Here is a 21,446-nt window from a genome sequence, read left to right as displayed (position 1 = left end):
AAGCCATTTTTGGGAAGTAACAAAGAACAACAGAATCACAGATCCTCAGGTGGAAGAAACCTTAGATACCATCTGATTGAACCCTTTCATTTTACAGATGAGGAAATGGAGACAGAAAGGGGTTGTGACTTGCCCAAGGTAGCACAAGTATTCAAACTTTGGCCATCTGATTCCCAACCCTTTTCATTACATAACCCATAATCCATAGTTCCATCCATAATTTTCTAACCTTGCCTGGCCCAGAGTACACCAGAATCTTTTCCAGGCCTCTATTTTCTACTGATGTAATGGTTTTTTTATGAGGGACCTGGAAAGTACAGTTCTTACCCTTGTGATGTGGACAAAGAAGTATTATCTCTCTGGATGGCAGAACTGGTTTTTCCACACAGGTGACCTTGTACAATGAATCTCTCCCAACCTCAATTCTCACAACACAGCTTGGAAATGAGTTGGTTCTCATATCCCTGACTCTTCCCATAGATAAACCCGTACATCACCTCAGATGTGTAATAGAAAGAGAAGAGCAGCTGGCTTAATCTCATTGCTCCCATGCGCAGCACTGGCTTCTCTGATCCCAGCAAGTCAGAAAGGTGCTGTGGGTGAGAGGAGATCATCAATACATAAACCAACAGAAGTTTATTAAGTGGCTGCTTATGTGCCAGGCATTGTACTAGGCATTGGGGATACAAAGGCATCTGGGTCCAGTGGCAAGATATAGATCAGAAAGACTGGAGGTGGCCCTGGATGCAGTGGGAGACCTTGGCCTTTTTAAGCTAAGGTTTTTTACAGGTCTCAGTCTGATTGAGGCAACCCCCATTCAGTGATTAAGGCTAGGTAAGAAGTGAGACAGAGAATGGCCTCTTTGACCTAGTTTAAAAAAAAATCAATTTGGGCAGGGAAGACCCTCCCAGAAACAATTACTATTTACATTCACTCAGAGCCATTTAGGGCCCAAACAATGACCAACTAGAGCTTGGCCTGGGGCCTATTGCTGGCCAATCAATGAGAGCCAGAGTGATTTGGGTTTAAGCCATGGTCCTTAAGAAATAAATCCAGCCCAGAAACCCGAAGATATCTTATGAAGTTTCAGAGATCAAAATTGACATTCCTTTGGGTAGAGCACCCACAAGTAAGGATATGTTACCCTATGTGGACAGAGAGAAGGGAAGGGAAGGGGCAGAAGAAAGAAAAAAGAAGGAAAGAAAGAAAAAGAGAGACAGACAGGAAGAGAGAGAGAAAGAAAGAAAGAAAGAGAGAGGAAGAGAGAGAAAGAAAAAGAGAAAGAGAAAGAAAGAAAAAGAGAAAGAAAGAAAGAAAGAAAAAAGAAAGAAAAAGAAAGGAAGAAAGAAAGAAAGAAAGAAAGGAAGGAAGGAAAGAAGAAAGGAAGAAAGGAAGGAAGGAAGAAAGAAAGAAAGGAAGGAAGGAAGGAAGAAAGAAACAAACAAAGAAGCTGTGTTGCCTAACTAGTCAGTTCCAGTTGGGTCCCCAGTGGAGCAGCTCCTACTACTGCTCACAGATGTTGTTGTTTGTCCCTCATTCTCAAAGAGGACCATGACATCAGGGAGGTGATACCATGACATACAAGTGAATTCGATTTAAGTAAGGAAGGGCTGTGCAAAGTCACCAACCTCACTTTCCCTTCTAGAGCCATCTGGGTCCAGTGGCAAGATATAGATCAGGACGACTGGAGGTGGCCCTGAACGCAGTGGGAGACCTTGGCCTTTTTAAGCTAAGATCTTTTGTATGAGTAAAGAGAAGAGATGTGAGAAATGTTGTTGAGATAGAATTGACAAGGCTCAGCACCTGGTTTTTTATGGGAGAGAAGGAAAGTGAAGAGTTGAGGATGACTCTGAGGTCAGGAACTTAGGTGAAAGAATGATGGCACCCTTGATAAAAGTGACAAAGTTATGGAGAGGGGTAGGTTTAGGTTGGGTAAGAAAGACAATGAATTCTGTTTTAGACATGTCGGGCTTAGGATATCTTTGGATAGCCAGTGGGAAATTTCCAATAGGCAGTTTATAAGAGAGTGGACCTTAGGAGAATTATTAGGACTGGGCATATAGATCTGAGAATCAGCCTCCTACAGGTGATAATTGAAACCATGGGAGCTGATGAGGTAACGAAGAGAGAGTGTATGGAAAAAAAAAGTAGAGATGAAGGTCTAGAACAGAGATTTGGGATAAACCCACAGTTAGGGGATGGGATATGGACAAGGAAACTGAGGAGAGACCAAGCAGGTAGGAGAAGGGGGGAGAGAGCATGAGGGAGAAAGGGAGATAGAGAGACAGAGAGATACAGAGACATACAGAGAGAGACAGAGAAATAAAAAGGGACAAAGATAGAGAGAGGGAGAGATTGATACAAAGAGACAGAGAAACATGAGAGTCAGAGAGAAAGACACAGAGAGGGACAAAGAGAAAGACACAGAGACAGGGAGAGGCAGAATACATAGAGAGAGGCAGAGAGAGAAAAAAGGACAGAGAGAGAAAGACAGAGAGACAGAGAGGAAAAAAGGACAAAGACAGAGATACAGAGACAGACATACACACAGAGATAGACAAATATAGAAAGACACTACGAATCAGAGAAAAAGATACAGAGAGATACAGAGACACACAGAGAAAGGGAGAGGAAAAAGGACAAGAACAGATACAGACACAGAGACACACAGAGAGACAGACAAATACAGAGATGCTGAGAGTCAGAGAGAAAGATACAGAAAGACAGGGAGAGACAGAGACAGGAAGAGACAGAGAGTGAGAAAGAGAAATGAGCAGTGAGCAGTGTCATGAAAATCCAGAGAGAGTTTCAAATGTTGCAGAGAGATCAAGAAGAATGATAACTTGGAAAAAACTGCCATTAGACTTGGCACTTATACAGATATTGATGACCTTGGAGAGAAAAGCTTTAATTGTATGATAATTGGAAGCCAGATTCTTGAGACTGAGAATTTAGTGAAAGGAGAGAAAGAGAAGGCAGAGAGTACAAAAAGGTTCCCCCCTTCCCTAGGAATCGGTCTATGAAAGGGAAGGGAAAGATGAGACAGTAGCTTGAGAAGATGGTAATGTCAAGGGAAATTTTTCTTTAAAATGATGGAGATCTCTGCAACAGAGAAGCAACTAGCAGATAAGAACCAGTGATAGAGTCAATATTGGGAGAGAAAGGGATGACTTGGATGAACATCTAGCCTTTTGCCAACAATGTAAAGAACTAACTCCCCATCCCACTATCTCCCAAGGACTGTCGCTAGGTCACCTTCTGCTCCACAAACTCATCTTACTTTGAAAATCCTGAATGTAATTTCTGGTGTTGGTTGACTCTCCAGGATGGTCATGATGACATTATCCAGGGCTTCAATCTTTTTCTGGCTCAGAGACTGAAACAAAGAGAGTATTATGAGGTAATGGGCCCATGGGAAAGAATGCAGAGAACCTGAAAAAAGTCAAGCATGATACAGAGACAGGTTGGCTGACTAGTTAGGGTGCTAGATTTGGGGTCATGAAGACCTGGGTTCAAACTCTACCTTGGTCACTCACTAGCTGTGTGACCCTGGGAAAGTCTCTCAGAGCTGTTTCCTCAGTTGTAAAATGGGGATAATACTGACATTAAAGGGTTGTAGTGAGGTTCAAATAAGGTAGATGTTTTACAACCTTTAAAATTCTTTATAAGTGTCAGTTATTTATACTACGTGAAAAGAAAACATGAGTAAGAAAAGTTGAGTGAGTTGATCTTAGAGGAATAGAGTGCTACTAGAATTTATTGAACAAGGAAGTGTCATGATCCAACCTGTGCTTTGGGCACATGTGACTGGCAGCTGTATGAAAGATGGGAGAGACAGACAGACATACAGAGACAGACAAAAACACAGAGAGAGACAGACAGGAAGAGACAGAGACTCAGAGACAGGGAGAGATATAGACAGGGGAGGGAGAGAGAGACAGAGTGGAGAGAGAGAGAAGAGAGACAGAGAGAGGGGAAAGAGAGACAGAGACAGAGAGACAGAGGCAGACAGAGACAGACAGAGAGATAGACAGAGACAGAGACACAGAGAGACTTGAGACAGGGAAAACAATTAGGAGGCTATTGTATTAGTCTCAGTAAGAACTAATTAGGCCATTGGGTGAGATGGGGTAAAGCAGGTTGCTCTGATAAGAATGGGGCCCACTGAAAACTCACTTTCATGGGTGCCCTTAGTGGTGATGTCTCTTTCAATGAATCATTTGCAGATGGTGGGGAGAACACACATTTGAGGCAGCAGCTGATGATCAAGTCTATCTCTTCCATATTCAAGGGTGGGTACAGTTCCCTAAGGTGAGAGGAAAAAGGGAGATTGTTAAGCTCAAGCTCCCAGTGAAGATGTTCGTTGCTCTTTGCATAATGGGACAAGGCCCTAGCTTTGGAGCCAGGAGATCGGAGCTTTAGTCCTGCTGCACCCCTTGTTAAATGTGGACTTTGAAGGAATCAATGACTCTCTCCAAGTCTCAGGTTCTTCATCTGTAAAATGGGGGCAGCAATGTAGTACCTGTATCCCTTCCCTCAGAGAGCTGCTGTTTGGCTGGAACATTGAACCATCAAATCAGCATGGAGGCAGTATGGTCAAAAGGTCCTCAGTGATCCAGGTTTAGAGGTAAAGTCAAAATGGTGGGGAGGGACAGGAAGTATTTTTGCCTAACTCAGCCAGTGTACCTTTTCCACAATGACCTAAAAAATGGACCAGATCAAATTCTGATCAGTAAAGCCAGGATGAAGTCACATTGTGTCATTTTTCCAACCCAAGGCTATTTAGGGAGACAGAGAGAAAAAAATCTGTGGACAATGGGGACAGGTACTGACCGAGAGCATGTACACGGCTGCAACAGCCAATATTCCACTGCTCAGGATTTGGAAAGGGTACTAAGACAAATCACCAGGGCAGGAAACACCTGGACTGAGATTTTGGGGAATCCTGCAGTAGCATTGGGTGCAGGAATGAGTACCATTTAGCAATTCTGTTGCCCATTTCTCAGTTCTGCATCACAGATCCAGGGCACAGAGTAGGGATCTGAGTGTGGACTTTAGATGTGTACTAAGTAAGGAACAAATTCTGGAAATATAGTCATGTGTTTCTGAGCTCAGGAGCAGAGCAAAGACTCAGTTCTAGCTTTTAGCCCAGCACATAAGGCTGTAGTGGAATAACCGAGATAGGGGTCCAGGACCAAAGGAAAGTCAGAAATTCAGTTGCTCTGAACTTGTAAAACTTCCAAATAGGTAAACATGACCAAATTCAATAGCAGTCTACTAAAATATGCAAGGCAACAGACCTAATCCTGGGTCAGGAATTTGGAGAGCATAGACAAGGAGGGCAGTGGATAGGGCTTTTCCTGGATCACACTTTTTTGGTAGTATTTAAAACTTGCAGGCTTCCAGACTGAGCTGTGAAAACAGCAGAAATATATAAAAGGACCGAAGCCCAGGCCAGATGTCCCCCAACTCCCAGAAGTGCACATATTCCAGCACTAACATAAAGTCCAAAGTTAAAAATAGGCTAAGAGAATAAGAAGAAGAATGAGAATGAGAAAAAGGAGAATGAGGAGAAGAAGAAGAAGAAGAAGAAGAAGAATCTGATCATTAGATACAAACCCAGAAGAAGACAATGACTTGAAATAAGCTACAAGCAAAACCTTAAGGGGAAATAAAGATTGGATACAAGCCCAACAAGAATTCTTAGAAGGAAAAAAAAATTATAAACCAAGTGAGAGCTATGGAAGAAAGATTGACAGCTTGGTGAAAGAGGTACAAAATCTTACTGAAGAAAATAACTCCTTTAAAATTAGAAGTGGTCAAATGGAAGCAAATGACTCCATGAGACGTCAAGAAACAATAAAGTCAAAAAGCTGAAATAAATAGAAGACAATAAGAAATATCTAATAGGAAAAACAACTGACCTTGAAAACAAATTGAGGAGAGACAATTTTAGAATCACTGAAATACCTGAAAGCCATGACCCTAAAAGCCTCAACATCTTATTTAAAGAAGTCATAAAAAAATACCATAGAATCAGAAGGCAAAATTGAAATAAAAAAAAAATCCACAGTCACCTCCAGAAAACGACCTCAAAATGAAAACTATCAGCAATATTGTAACAAAAATCCAAAGCTTTCAGGTCAAGGAAAAAATTACAAGTGGTTGCAAAAAAAGAATTCAAGTACTGTGGACTCAGAGTCAGAATCATAGAAGATTTGGCAGCCATGCTAAATGAATGAAGAGTTTGGAATATGATATTTCAGAAGGCAAAAGATATAATCAATAACAATATTTATATGGTGCTACTATGTGCCAGGCACTATGTTAAGTGCTTTACAAATATTCTTACATTTTATCCTCACAACAAGCATAGGAAGTAAGGTGTTATTATTACCCTTATTTTACAGTGGAGAACACTGAAGCAAGTAGAGGTTAAGTGACTTGCCAAGGTCACACAGCTAGTAAGTTTCCAAGGCTGAATTCGATCTCAGGTCTTCCTGACTCTAGACTTGGTGCGCTATCCACTAACCACTTAGCTGGATGTAGGTTTATAACCAAGAATAACCTACTCAGCAAAACTAAGCACAATTGTTCTTAGGGGGGGAAAGATGTTTAATGAAACAAGAGGACTTTCAAGCATTTCTGATGAAAAGATCAGAGCTGAGCAGATTTGACATTCAAACACAGGACTGGAGAGAAGCATAAAAAGGTAAATATGAGTGAGAAATCATAAAGGAGTAAATGAGGTTAATATCTTCCCCATATTCTTATATGAGAAGATGATAACTGTAGCATCTCAGAATTTTATCATCACCAGAGATCTTAGAGAGAGTCCAACTAGACAGTGAAACTGGGTGTGATTCTATAATGTTTGATTCTATTCTCAAAACAATAATGGAAGAGGAATGTACTGGGGGTGGGGGGAAAAGTAAGAGAGAAGCAACGAGGAAAATTATCTCAAAATAGGTTGCACAAGGAAGAGTTTATACAGTGAAGGATACTAGCAAAATACTAGTACAAATTAGCTAGTAATATCTCACAGAGATCATATACTATAATTATGCTGGATTTGTACCGGGAATACAGAGCTGTTTTAATATTAGGAGAACTATAATTGTTCATATTAATAACAAAAACAACAAGAATAATATATGTACTTTTTACAAATTATAATACCCATTCCTGTTAAAAATCATTAAAAAGCATAGGAATAAATGAAGCTTTACTTAAAATGATAAATAGTATCTATCTAAAACCAAAAGCCAGCATTATCTGTAATGAGGATAAGCTTTTCCAATAAGATCAGAGGTGAAGCAAGGATGTCCATTATCACCATTGCTATTCAATATTATACTAGAAATGCTAGCTGTAGCAATAAGAAAAAGATATTAAAGAAATAAGCATAAACAATGAGTAAACATAAACAATCATCACTCTTTGTAGATGATATGATGTTTTACTTACAGAACTCTAGAGAATCAACTAAAAATAATTGAAACAATTAACAACTTCAGCAAAGTTACAGGGTATAAAATAAACCCATACAAATCACCAGCATTTCTTTATATTACCAACAAAATCCTTCAGTAAGAGAAAATTCCATCTAGAAATAACTAGTGTGTAAAATACTCTTTGGCAAAATATCTTTTGCACAAATAAAATCAGATCTAAATAAATGAAGCTATACTAATTGCTCATGCATAGCCTGAGTCAAGATAATAAAAATGACAATATTACCTAAACTAATTTACTTAGTCAGGATGTAGGAAAATAGGTACAACAGTGCATTGTTGGTAGAGTCCAATCATTCTGGAAAGAAATATAGAACTATGCTCAAAAAGCTATTAGACTTTATATACCCTTTTACCTGGAGTGAACAACACTAGGTATATACCGCAAAGAGATCAAAGAAAGAGGAGGACTCTATATACAGAAATATTTATTGCAGCTAAGGGAATCATGGGAATTGTTGAACCAAACTGACTCCATCTTGTGACTCAATTCTGGATCTAGCCCAGCTCCCTTTCTATTCATTATGGGTCTAGTCTAATCTCTGTCTTGTGAGAAAACTTTAATCAATTATGGGAATTGTGAGAAAACTTTATTGCATTCCCTACATGACTGGGAATCTGGACCACCTCTATGTATTGCTTAGAGATCCTTAACTAAGGACTCTTTAACTAGGTTATGCTGACCAGAAATTCATTCAGATCCAAAGATTGATGCGGGGAGTTTTTTCACAATTATAATTCTCAAACAACCCTTATATCTTATTTGAAAACTGGTCCTGTACTGGCCAATCAGTTACTATTTCTTTGTATCTTTGATTGAATGCTGACACTTTGGGGTGGGGGGAGAGTAAGACACATCTTTTTCGGATTTCAGGGAATTGCACCTGTTTGCTCTCTCTCTACCAACTTGGATAGCCCCTAATCTTTCCTCCAATTAGAAATCAGATTACCTATATTCTTGTGCTCTTATTTGTATTGTTTATTGTTTTCTTTTAATGCATAAAAATCTGTCTTCCCCTGTATTTGGAGTCCTGTGCCAAGCTGAGAAGGCCTAGTCCTGATTTGTTATACAATTGGCATGCATTGCTTAACGAATCAATATGCTTGGAAGCTCAAACCTTTGTTTCCTCAGTCATTTCATCTTTCACCTCTCACACAGCTCTCTTTGTGGTAGCAAAAAAATTGCAAACTAAGAGGATATTCATTGAAATAATAGTAATGTGAAATATATTTTTTGATGTTCTAGTTATGATGATAGGATTCCAATATGGAGTTATTTAGACTAAATTGTCATAATGCCCCTAAAACATATAAGCAATGACAGCATTTTTACACTGTCCTGACCCATTCTCATCCTGTGTCAAGCAGTGAAATCGTTGCAGCTTTTGATTAGATAGGATTCCCCAGTAACTGCAGTGGCTTATAAGCCACACCTATTCATTATGTCTCTGATAGTTAAATCAACCTCTCATGATGAGGAAACTCTCCTAATCCATCCTGTTATTGATAAGGGACCCTAGGAATTTCCTCACCACATCTGGGTCTGATTAAGGATGCTGCCTCTCACATCTGGCATCATTTACCTATTCTCAACCAGCCCATTTTTAAGGTGTAAAGCTTTCACCCTCAGATCTCAGTCTGAGTGTGTACTTACAGTGAGATCTTTGCCATTGTACACATCTCCCTCTCCCTAAAAGTGGATGAGGTTTTTTTTTTTTTTTTTGCATCTGTAGGACTGAACCTTTGTCTATATTGCCACATAGCATGGTCTCTTCTCTCTCTTCTCTCCCCCTTTTTTTAATCTTTTTTTTTGTGAGGTAATTGGGGTTAAGTGACTTGCCCAGGGTCACACAGCTAAATAAGTGTCAAGTGTCTGGTCTGAGAACAGATTTGAACTCAGGTCCTCCTGACTCCAGGGCTGGTGCTCTATCCACTGTGCCACCTAGCTACTCTCCCCCTTTTTCTGCCTGCTTGATATGCCATATAATAAAGCTCACGTTTGTGCTAGCTCCCTGGGTACCAATTACCTGTGAATTCCCAAACCCAGGTCTTTGCTCTAACTGAATTGTAAGGCCAAATAAAGCCCTCATCAATTGGGGAATGGCTCTACTCTACATATTTGTAATGGGTTTTGTTTTTCTTGCCTTCTCAATGGGTAGAGGAGGGGGAGGAAAAGAATTTGGGATGGAAAATAAAATAAAACTGAGATCCAGGTTTTAGTTCTGGCCCTGGTATTAACTCTGTGTGACCTTTGGTAGGTCACCATTTCCCTGAGCCTCAGTTTTCACATCTGTCAAATGAAAGGATTAGACTTTAGCTTTGAAATCCTTTCTAATTCAGAGATTAGGGAATCCTGGATTTATTCCTGGATTGGATTCCTTAGAGCAGGGGTCCTTAACCTAGGTCTGTGAACTGTTTAAAAAATTGTGATAACTGTATTTCAGTATAATTGGTTTCCTTTGGCAGGTAGATGATGCAGTGGATAGAATGTTGGTCCTGGAGTCAGGAGGACCTGAGCTCAAATCCAGCCTCAGTCATTTACTAGCTTTGTGACCCTAAGCAATTCATTTAACCTCTGTCTGTCTCAGTTTCCTCAATTGTAAATGAGAAACATAATAGTACCTACCTCCTAGGGTTATTGTGAAGATCAAACAAAATGATGTTTGTAAAGTGCCCTTTCCTTCTCCTTCTCCTTTATACTCCTATGTATTTATGCATTTAAACCCTTGTTCTGTATTTTATTTTGAGAAACTGAAACCTTATTTTATATTTTATTTTACATATTTGAAAAATTTTGTTCTGAAAAGGGATCCACAGGCTTCACTAGACTTCCATTGCTTCACAACTATTAACCCATTTGAACATCCCCAAAACCTTGTGAAGCAAATACTCTCATTCAAATTTTACAGATAAAGAACCAGTCTGAGAGATGGAAAGTGACTTAGCCAGGTGGTCCGTGACACAGAGAAGGTGAAGTAATCCTTCCTTAGATGATTTTGAGATTTAACAACTTTGAATATGCTGAAGTTGATAGGGCCGTCACAAACAGCTGGGACATTTCATACTCCTTGTACATGTTTCCATAACTGCATAAGATTATTTAAATCATCAGTTGAGGAGATTAGGAAATTGCATAGACATGTTTGCTCTTGAGATTAATAATATTAAAAATAGGTTCACAGATTGAGTGCTGGATAATACTTTAGAGGTCATTGAGTCCTGCCCTTTCATTCGAGGAAAAGGAGGTTGAGTTCAATTAAGTGATTTGCCCAGACACACAGGTTATAAGCATCCAAGTTAGGAGTCAAACCCAAGTCGTCTTGTTTCAAAGCCAGTACTGTCTCCACTCTACCTTGTTGCCTCCAACACTAATGAAAGACATTTATAAAGTACTTTCACATTTGTTGTTCAGTTGTTTCAGTCATGTCTGATTCTTCGTGATTCTACTTGGGGTTTTCTTGGCAAAGATACTGGAGTGGTTTGCCATTTCCTTCTCCAGCTCATTTTACAGATGAGGAAACTGAGGCAAGCAGGGTGAAAGGACTTGCCCAGAGTCACACAGCTATTAAGTATCTGATGCTGGATTTGAACTCAAGTCTTCCTGACTCCAGGCCACTGGCATTCTATCCATTGCACTACTTACCTGCTCCTTTTGCAAGTTTACATAGATAGTAAATGGCAGAACCAGAATTTGAACCTAGGTCCTCTGACTTCAAAGTTGACACTTTCTACCACACAAATGCGAGAAGGATGCTTCAATTAAGAAGGCACTTAAAACTCTTTCATGAGTCTAGAAGTACAGAGGAAAAAGCCCAGGCTCCAAAGACAGAGCGACCCAAGCTCAGATCCTACCTCTGATCCTTATTATTCTGTGTGTTCTTGGGCAAGTTAGTTAGATCCTTCGGGCCTCAGTTTCCTCCACTATAAAGTGAGGGGTATTAGACATGACCTCTGAAGTTCCTTCTAACTCCAGAGTGATGATTCTAGGAAACAACTGAGCTAGCCAAAATAATTAAATAAATAGTTACCAGAAAATGGCCACAGTGAAGCATTTCTGTTGTGTCCTTGGGGTCTGTCACCATTCCCTGTTCCCAACTGAATGTCTTTAAAAATTAATTTGAGTGTACTTTTGACTCATCTTCCTCAGTTTCAATCTGATCTCAGACACTTACTGGCTGTGTGACCCTGGGCAAGTCACTTAACCGTGTTTGCCTCAGTTTTTTCATCTGTAAAATGATCTGAAGAAGGAAATGGCAAACCACTCCAGTACCTCTGCCAAGAAAACCTCAAATAGGGTCATGAAGAGTCAGACATGACTGAAAAATGACTGAACAACTTTTTGACTGCTATCCCCAAGCCAGGAGTAGTTTATGGCGATTTCTGCAATCACCTGGAAAAATTACTAGTTAAGAGTCTATTCTGTAGCCAGGTACTTACCCCAAATAAGACAGAGCTGTCATGATATCTGAGCCGAATGAAGTGTCTGGGTCCTCCTTGGACTCTGTTGCCAGTATTTGCTATTATAGAAAAATAAAGGAAAAAAAAAAGCACAGAGCAAAGTTTGAATGAATGGGCATTGTTGTTCTTGTGCTCGCTCCCCTCTACAAAGGTCTCCTTAAGAGTCTTTCATATGGATTTCCTAAAGGATAGAACAGAAGGAATCCAGACAGAACCACCTTTTAAAAATTTAATTAGTAAGCAGATGAACAAGATCATTTGGTTCTCAGTGAAGTTTGCTGTAGATAAATATTGATTGGAGAAAAAATGATTCATAAGAGACTTGAATGTCCTATTAGCCATAGCGTGATTTGACACAGAACGTCAGGTTCAGAAGATTCTGTGAAAAAACATCAAAGCTTTCTGACAGGCTGGGAGCCTACCATTCGGTACAAATTCTTGTCACATTGCCCTTCTCCATTCCCCAATATAATCCAGCATAATATAATAAACATTTATTAAGCATCTACTACATGTGACGCAAGAAGTAACTTTTAGAAAATGTTTAATTCCTTCATTCTGGAGTTTTTTGTTCAGTTGGTATGTGTGTGTGTGTGTGTGTGTGTGTGTGTGTGAGAGAGAGAGAGAGAGAGAGAGAGAGAGAGAGACAACAACTACAATGCACAAAATTATACAATACACAAATCCTTGGAACTAGGAAAACCTGAGTTTTCCTACCTCTGGCATCTTAGTGGCTATGTAGTCCTCTGCAAGTGACTTAACTTCTTATGCCCCAAGCCTGTAATTCTTGACTTTTTTTTTTATGTCAGAGATACAGGCCCCATTTTCAGAATATCTTTTTAATTGCTTAAATAAAATACATAGGATTACAAAGGAAACAAATTATATTGAAATACAAATCAAATTGAAATCAAATAAGAAACAAGTGCACAGACTTAGATTAAGAACCCCTATTCTAAGACTAGAAGTTTCAGAACAAGTGCCTATTTTTATTAGGGGGAGAGTCCTCATTGGAAATTCCCTATGCTAATGAATCAACAAGCATTTATTATCTGCCGGTCACTGTACGAAGCCCTTGGGATATAAATTGCTGCTATTTGTCCTTTCTCAAAGAGGACCACAACATCTGGGAGGTAATACCAGTGAACTGGATTACAGTGAGGGAGGGCTGTGCCTCACTTTCCCCTCTGGAGTCATCTGAGTCCAGTGGCAAAATATAGATCAGGACAACTGGAGATGGCGGAGGATGCAGTGAGGGACCTTGACCTTTCCAAGCTAAGGTCTTTAACAGGTCTCAGTTTGACTGAGGCAGGGCCCATACAGTGATTAAGGCTTAATAAGAAATGAGGCAAAGAATGGCCTCTTTAAAAAATAAAATAAAATTTAAAAAATATATCTATATCTATATCTATATCTATATCTATATCTATATCTATACCTATACCTATACCTATACCTATACCTATACCTATATCTATACCTATACCTATATCTATATCTATATCTATATCTATATCTATATCTATATCTATATCTATATCTATCTATATCTATATCTATATCTATATCTATATCTATATCTATATCTATATCTATATCTATATCTATATCTATATCTATATCTATATCTATATCTATACCTGGGAGAGGAAGACCCTCAGGGTTTCTGGCCAAAATAGAAACAATTGCTATTTACATTCATTCTGAGCCAATCAGAGCCCAAAGAGTAACCAAGTAGGGCGTGGGCTGGGACCCCCCCTCCCCCAAGGATCTTACATTCTAATGGGGGAGGACCACATATAAAAGGAAGTTGGAAGAGTGGGAAGGAGTGGGAAGGAACTTAACCACAAAAGAGCCCTGGAGAGAAAGTCCTAGAGGAGGGTCAGGAGAATAGTCTGGAGAAGAATGTATTTTATTTTAGCAATTAAAAAAAAAATACTCTGAAAATGGGGCTGATGAGGATGGGATCTGGACCCCAAAAAGGAAAAGCCCTGGACTTTCTCACATGGCTAAATCTCTGGTGTTTAGCCTGAGGCTATAATCCCATCAACTGGCCTTTTGGTATCACCTATGCCCAATGTCCCAATTCTGTTACGCTTAACCTAACCTAGCTCTCCATTGTCTTACCTCCCTATGGCCCCTGGCCACTTCATACTGTTAATCTCCATTCTCCCTTGGCCACACTGTCCAGGTCCCAGGCATTCTGTTCACCCCAGTTTACTGGCCACTCCCATCCAGATCTCCTTAGACCCGTCCTCCAGTCACCCCAAACTACTTGGCCACTCCTACATCCCTCCCATAGTCTTTCCGTATATAACGTCCATCTTGTCTCCATTAAGGTGCTCAGATTCTTATAATCTAGCCAAATGCTTGGATTCTTTAAGAGTCTAGTTAATATGATGGATCTTTAATAAACCTTATCTTTGGCTGAAATACGGCTTGGGTCATATTCTTTTGGGCAGGATCCATATGTTGTGATTTTGGGGTCCTAGCACCCCTTAAGTTGTGTTATGGATAGAACGCAGTTCTAGTTATTACCACTACTATTACTTCTACTTCTTCTTCTATGACTACTACCACTGTACAGATAAGGAAACTGTGACTGAAATACATTAAATGATCTGCCTAGGATCATATAAATAGTGTCAGTGATGGATTAAACCCAAGTCTGGGAGGCAGGAGCTATTATTATCATACCCATTTTACAGAAGAGAGAACTGAGGCTGTTAAGAGGAGGTAAGTGACTTGCCCATGGTCACAGCTAATAAGTGCCTGAGGGCACATTTGAACTCAGATACTCGTTGCTCTAAGGCTAGCTCGTTATACACTGTGCCACCTAGCTATCTCATTAGATGTGGAAAGACCTGATGATTCTTCTCAATAGAATGAAAGTTGAGGGATAGGCAAGTCGAATGGGATAGGCAAGCCTTGAAATTAGGAAGATTTGGGCTCAAATTCTGCGATATGTCATCTTCCCACTGTGTGATCCTGGGCAAGTCCTTAAGCTCTCAGTGTTCCAGGCAATCCTCTAATTATGTTGCTGGTCTCCATTGTTTTCTCCCTAGAGAGTTCTCTGTACTAAGAAATCTCTGATCCAGACCAAAAAACCAAAGTAAATACATATGCTGTACACATACTCACTGTAAATTGTATGCACTTGGGAACTGACTCCATTTACTTCTTAATAACCTATAACTTAATAGATATTAAGTTTTGGAGGATTGCCTGAGGCTCTGAAAAGTTGTGCCAGCCAGGATCTTAAAGGTACTGAGTGTCAGAAAGGGATTTGAACCCCAGGAATATGCAACTCCAAGTAAACAATCTAATCTCCTTAGGCAGACTGACCCACCCAATGTAAGCAACTGAAGTAAAAGGGTTATTTCCCATGGTATTTGGTAGAACCTTAAAGTAGAATGATTTTTGCCCAGGAAAAGAATCTCACTTACCAACAAATGATTCATTGCTGCCCTCCTCAAATGAGTTTTGAAAAAAATTTTCTTTCCCTGGGCCATTATTTCTCCAGCCATCAGGAGGGACTGAATAAATTCTCTCCTGATCTGTACATCCTGCAGTTCAGAGGGAGGGAAAGAAGAAGAATCATGAAGAAAGCAGCATAGTCCAGCATAGGGTCTGCCAATTAACATACAAGCATTCATTAAGCACTTATAACCACACATTGAGCTAAGCGGTGTTGTTGTTGTTCGACCTTCATTCTCGAAGATGACCAATGACATCAGCAGGGTGATGTCTTGACTTGCAAGTGAGTTGGATTTAAGTGACGGAGGGCTGTGCAGTCATCAGCCTCCTTCTATCCCATAAAGTCATCAGAGTACACTGGTCAGGATCCCTGGTGATGGCTCTGGATGCAGTGGAAGACCTTGGGCTTTTGCTAAGCAGTGAGGATAAAAGCAAAAACATCATCTCTGCTCTCAAGGAGCTTACATTCTAATGGAACATACAACATACAGATAACCCTGTGTGTGTGTGTATAAACACATATTTTGTATTTAGCTATTTGCAGTCATGTTCAACTCTTCATTAACCCTTTTGGGGTTTAATTCACAAAGATACTGAAGTGGTTTTCCAATTCCTTCTCTGGCTCATTTTACAGAAGAGGAAACTGAGGCAAACAGGATTAAGTGATTTGCCTAGGGTCACAAAGCTAGTAAATGTCAGAGGCCGAATTTGAGCTCAGGTCTTTCTGACTCTGGGTCTGGCACACTATTTCACTGGCCAGCCTAGCTGCCTCTCTCTCTCCCTCTCTCTCTCTCTCTCTTTCTCCACATACACTCACACAGATACACATAGTATGTATATATGGAGAGATATGTGTGTATGTAGATATAGATATAGATACACCTATCTATCTTCCATCTATCTGATGGGGTTGGGATCTGGACCCTGGAAAGGAAAAACCCTGGACTTTCCCACATGACCAAATCTCTAGCATTCGCCTTAGGCTATAATCCCAACATCTGGCCTTTCACTGTGGCTACACCCAATCTCCCAATTCTGTTACACCTCCCTATGGCCCCCAACCATTTCCCACCCTTAATCTTAGTTAGGCTCCATTTTCCCTTGGCCACATGGTCCAGGTCCTAGGAGTTCTATTCACCCCAGCTTACTGGCCACTCCCATCCAGATCTTCCTTAGACCCCTCCTCCAGTCACCCCAAACTACTTGGCCACTCCTAGATCCCTCCCACAGTCTTTCTGTATATAAGGTCCATCCTGTCTCCATTAAGGTGCTCAGATTCTTATAATCTAGCCAATAGCTTACTAATGTTCAGACTCATTAAGAGTCTTAAGAATTTTCCTCCTCATCACTCACCTCCTGTCTTCCTTCAGGTCTCACCTTCTGCAGGAAACCTTTCCCAATACCCCTTAGCTAGTAGTTCCTTCTCTCTGAGATAACTCTCAATTTATCCTGTTTTATACTTTATTCTTCTCCACCCACTCCACAATCCAGCTGCACTGGTCTCCTTCCTTGCACATGACTTCTCTTTCCCATCTCTGTGCTTTTTGCACTAGGTGTCCCCCAAACCTGGAAATCTTTCCCTCCTCACCTATGCCTCTTAATATCCCTGGCTTCCTTCAAAACTTAGCTCAAAGCCCACCTTCTTCAAGAAGCCTGTCCTGGTTCCCTAAACTGCTAGTGCCTTCCTCTCTGAAATTACCTTACATTTAGTCTCTGTCTCTCTGTCCCTGTCTTTCTCCTCTCTCTTCCCTATCCCTCTTTACCTCCATCTTTCCCTTCCCTTGTCTCTATCTCCCTCCTTGCCTCTCTCTTTCCCCTCTCTCTCCTCCTTTCTGATCAATTGATAGATAGATAGATAGATAGATAGTTGGATATGTTAAGGTTTAGGGGTTTAGGAGTGCTGGGACCCCAGAATCACAACACGCAGGTCCTACCTGAAAGAATTCAACCCAAGCCTTCTTTCAGCCAAAGACAAGGTTTATTAAAGATCCGCCATATTGCCAGACTCTCAAGGATTCTAGGAGTCTACAAGTATTGGCTAGATTCTAAGAATCTGAGCATCTTAATGGAGACAAGATGGACCTTATATACAGAAAGACTGTGGGATGGATCTAGGAGTGGCCTAGTAGTTTGGGGTGACTGGAGGAGGGGTCTAAGGAGATCTGAACGGGAATGGCCAGTAAGGTAGGGTGAACACCTGGAACCTGGACAATGGAGCCTAGCTAAGATTAAGTGTGGGAAATGATCTGGGGCCATACTGAGGGCTAGGCTAGGTTAAGGGTAACAGAATTGGGACATTGGATGGAGCCACAATGAAAGGCTAATTGATGGAATTATGGCCTCAGGGGAATGCCAGAGACCTCCTTGATCAAGTGGGAGAATTCAAGGACAGTCAAAGGGTCTTCTAGGGCCCACAGACAAATGGGACCCAAATTCTTTTTTGGAGTAAGGGGTGAAAGTCCAGGCTTAACCCTGTACCCCGTCAGAGTGGTTCCCCATTTCTTTCTCCAGCTTATTTGACAGATGAAGAAACTGAGGAAAAAAGTGACTTGCCCAGGGTCACACAGTTAGTAAGTATCTGAGGCCAGACATGAACTTGGGAAGATGAGTCTTCTTGACTCCAGGCCTCATGATCTATCCACTGTGCTACCTAGCTGCTGCCCTAGCAAGCACTTACTAAATATTTGTGGACAGAGGAAGATACCAGCCAAGAGAAAACAAGAGACTTACTTGTAATAAATCAGAGGTAATTAGTGGTAGAGCTAGGTTTCAAACTAAATCCTGTGTTCTTTCCCTTTTACTGCCTGTGAATGATCACAGAATCCTTGACATTCCCTATCCCTTCCAAGAGCTAGGCTGGTGATATTTGACTCATAGAAAGGCATCTAAAACTATTAAGACTATTCCTGATACCTCAGATTTCCTTAAGGCAAACCATAGTTAAGGGTTTGAAAATAATAATAATAATAATAATAATAATAGCTAGCATTTACATAGTGCTTGAAGGTTTGTAAGATGCTTTACAAATAATATCTCATTTTATCCTTGCAACAACCCTGAGAGTTAGGTGCTATTGTTATCCCCATTTTATAGATAAGGAAACTGAGTTGGAAAGTAAGTGACTTGCCCAGGGTCTCAGAGTCGAGGTCACATTTGAAGTCTTCTTGATACCAGACTCAATACTCAATCCACTTAGCTGCCTCAGTTTCTTCACTTGATATGGATTATATCTTGGGGTTGACTTACCCAGGGTCACATAGCTAATGAGTGTCTGAGTTCACATTTGAACTCAATTCCTCCTGACTCCAGGGCCATACCCTTGGTATGATTTGTAAGGCACTTGGTGGTAACATTTGACTTACAGGGCAGCTGGTGTTGAAGCAGTTGACTATCTTTTCAACAATTTTGGACTCCATAATTGGAAATAACCGCTCTTTGGGGACTAGTAGAAGAACCTTCTGATAACTGTGAAGTAGGAGCAAAGTCATTTCCTTGCATGTAGGTACCTGGAAGTTCCAGAGAAAAGCATGAGTATAAGAGATCAGATGCTTGCGAAATGCCCATTTCATTCTTAATGAAAATGCTTCAGTGTTCTGCACTTTGGACAATGCTACCACTATTATCACAACCTGTCCCTAGTAATGATTACAAGCACCCTTTACCAGAGTATCCTCCCGGTTCTATGTTCTTCCACCCTCTGTGATTGTATCCAATTCATCCAGTATATTTATTTGCACATAGTCTAAATAAATATTTACACATATATCATATGTAAACATGTATTTATTATATATTAATTTAATTTAAAAATATATTTTATATATTAAATATATACAAATATATACGTGTGTGTGTGTGTGTGTATGTGTACACACTACCCTTTATATTGAGAGTCCTTTGAGAGAAGGAACCATTTTTGCCATCCTTTGTTTCCCTAGTACATAGCACAGAGTCTGGCACATAGCAAGTACTTTATAAGTACTTCCTGACTTGACTTCTGGGTTCCCATTTTTTGCTCTACTGAATTTCTTATTCCATCTCTCCTTTTACTATTTACCAGGCTTGTAGTTGGAAAGACCTAAGTATGAATTCTGCTTCTGCGCTTATTTGCTGTGTCTCCCTGAAGGGAGTTGTGTAATACATACAGAACTTCTTGCAAAATAAAGTGCTACATAAATGTTATTATTATTATGGTTATTGATCTTATCTCCTTGAGGTATCATTAGAAGGCACTTATTTTAGGCTTAATATAGGTGGAGCCCAGATGGCAGATTAGCAACAGTGACCTAGGCAAAATCTTCCTACATTCACCTCCAAATAACTTTAAAATAATACCTCAAATCAAATTTTGGAGTGGCCAAGCTAACAAAAGGTCAAGGTGATACATTCTTCTAGCCTAAGACAAATTAGGGTGTCTGCAAAAGAGGCCTTTGATGTTTGGGTAGGGGTTAGCCTGAATTCCACACAGTAGAAGCACCTGTGGTGAACCTTAGAAGCTACTGAAATGGTGGCTGCAGCAGATTCAGGAGCTTTCAGCACAGAGACAATAAGGAGGTCGGACAGCTGGTGAGAAAGAGATTACAGGGTCACTTTGTTGGCACTGGGTGCAGCTGGTGCTGATTGGCAATTCTCTTGCCCATCTGCAGTTCTGGTTTGCAGTTTCAGGATTGAGAGGAGTGCTTGTGATCGGTCACAAGGAAGCAGTGGTGCTGGTCACAGTTCCAGGGCCAAAAGGAGAACTAACACTTATGGCTACAGGAAATCTGGGACCTTTCCTAGGTAAAAACCAGAACACATACCAAGAGAGCAATAACCATACTTCTCCTTGGAGCACACCACCTTAGAAGTACTAAAAACTTGCAGATCTCTAAAACTAGTTCTGAAAACAGCAGCATGAAAAAGCTGAAGCTTGGGACAGTGCCCCCACACCCACGCCAAGTGAACAGAGTCCAATTTTAACATTAAGTTCAAATTCAAAGATAGTCTGGAAAAATGAGCAAACAACAACAACAAAAAAAACCTTAATCATAAAAAAGTTACTATGGTGGCAGAGAAGATCAAGACAAACTCAGAAAAAGACAACAGTGTGAAAACAGTTACCAAAAACCTCAAAGAAGAAGGCTAACTGTACCTAACCCCAACAAGAATTTCTAAAAGTGGGCAGCTAGATGGTGCAGGGGATAGAGCACTGGCCTTGGAATCAGGAGGACTTGAGTTTAAATCTGGCCTCAGACACATAACACTCACTAGCTGTGTGACCCTAGGCGAGTCACTTAACCCCAATTGCCTCACAGAAAAAAAAAAAAAAAAAAGGAGAGAGAATTCCTAGAAGAGCTAAAGAAAGAGATAAGAGTGGTAGAGGAAAAACTGGGGGAAAACAAGAACAGTGCAATAAAATTATGAAAAGAGAATTAATAGCTTGATAAAAGAAATACAAAAAATGCCAAAAAAATAACCTTAAAAACATAATTGGCTTAATGATAAAAGAGGCACAAATATTTACTGAAGAAAATAACTCCTTAAAAAGAAGAATTGTCCAAATAGAAAAAAGCTAAGTGAAAAAAATAATTCCTTAAAAATTAAAATTGGGCAATTGGAAGCTAGTGAATCCAAGAGACAACAAGAAATAATAAAACAAAGTCAAAGAATGAAAATATAAAAGAAAATGCAAAATATCTCTTTAAAAAACTGACCTGGAAATAGATTAGGAAGAATAATTTAAAAATTATTGGACTACCTGAAAACCATGATCTCAAAAAGAGCATAGATATTGTATTTCAATAAATTATAAAGGAAAACTGTTCTGATATCTTAGATTCAGAGGGTAAAATAGAAATTGAAAAAATCCACCAATCACCTCCTGAAAGAGATCACAAAATGAAAATTCCCAGGAATATTGTAGCCAAATTCCAGAGCTCTCAGGTCAAGGAGAAAACATTGCAAACAGCCAGAAATAAACCATTCAAATATTGTGGAGACACAGTCAGGATCACTCAA

The 21,446-nt window shown here is 40.0% G+C and overlaps 1 protein-coding gene across 1 annotated transcript in view; it reads right to left on the bottom strand.

The window, feature by feature from the left end:
- Positions 1 to 21,446, bottom strand: part of LOC114025101 (maestro heat-like repeat-containing protein family member 1) — a 107,057-nt gene that overhangs the window by 31,986 nt on the left and 53,625 nt on the right. The window contains 6 exon segments of the mRNA XM_027838436.1: positions 498 to 593; positions 3,281 to 3,376; positions 4,177 to 4,306; positions 11,952 to 12,031; positions 15,419 to 15,538; positions 18,812 to 18,955. Of these exon segments, the coding sequence (XP_027694237.1) occupies positions 498 to 593; positions 3,281 to 3,376; positions 4,177 to 4,306; positions 11,952 to 12,031; positions 15,419 to 15,538; positions 18,812 to 18,955 (666 nt within the window).

Source organism: Vombatus ursinus, unplaced genomic scaffold (genome assembly GCF_900497805.2).
Source record: "Vombatus ursinus unplaced genomic scaffold, bare-nosed wombat genome assembly UNPS02014826.1, whole genome shotgun sequence".
Taxonomy (NCBI): domain Eukaryota; kingdom Metazoa; phylum Chordata; class Mammalia; order Diprotodontia; family Vombatidae; genus Vombatus; species Vombatus ursinus.
The sequence above is the reverse complement of the archived record's forward strand: the minus strand, read 5'-3'. Positions and strand labels throughout refer to the sequence as shown.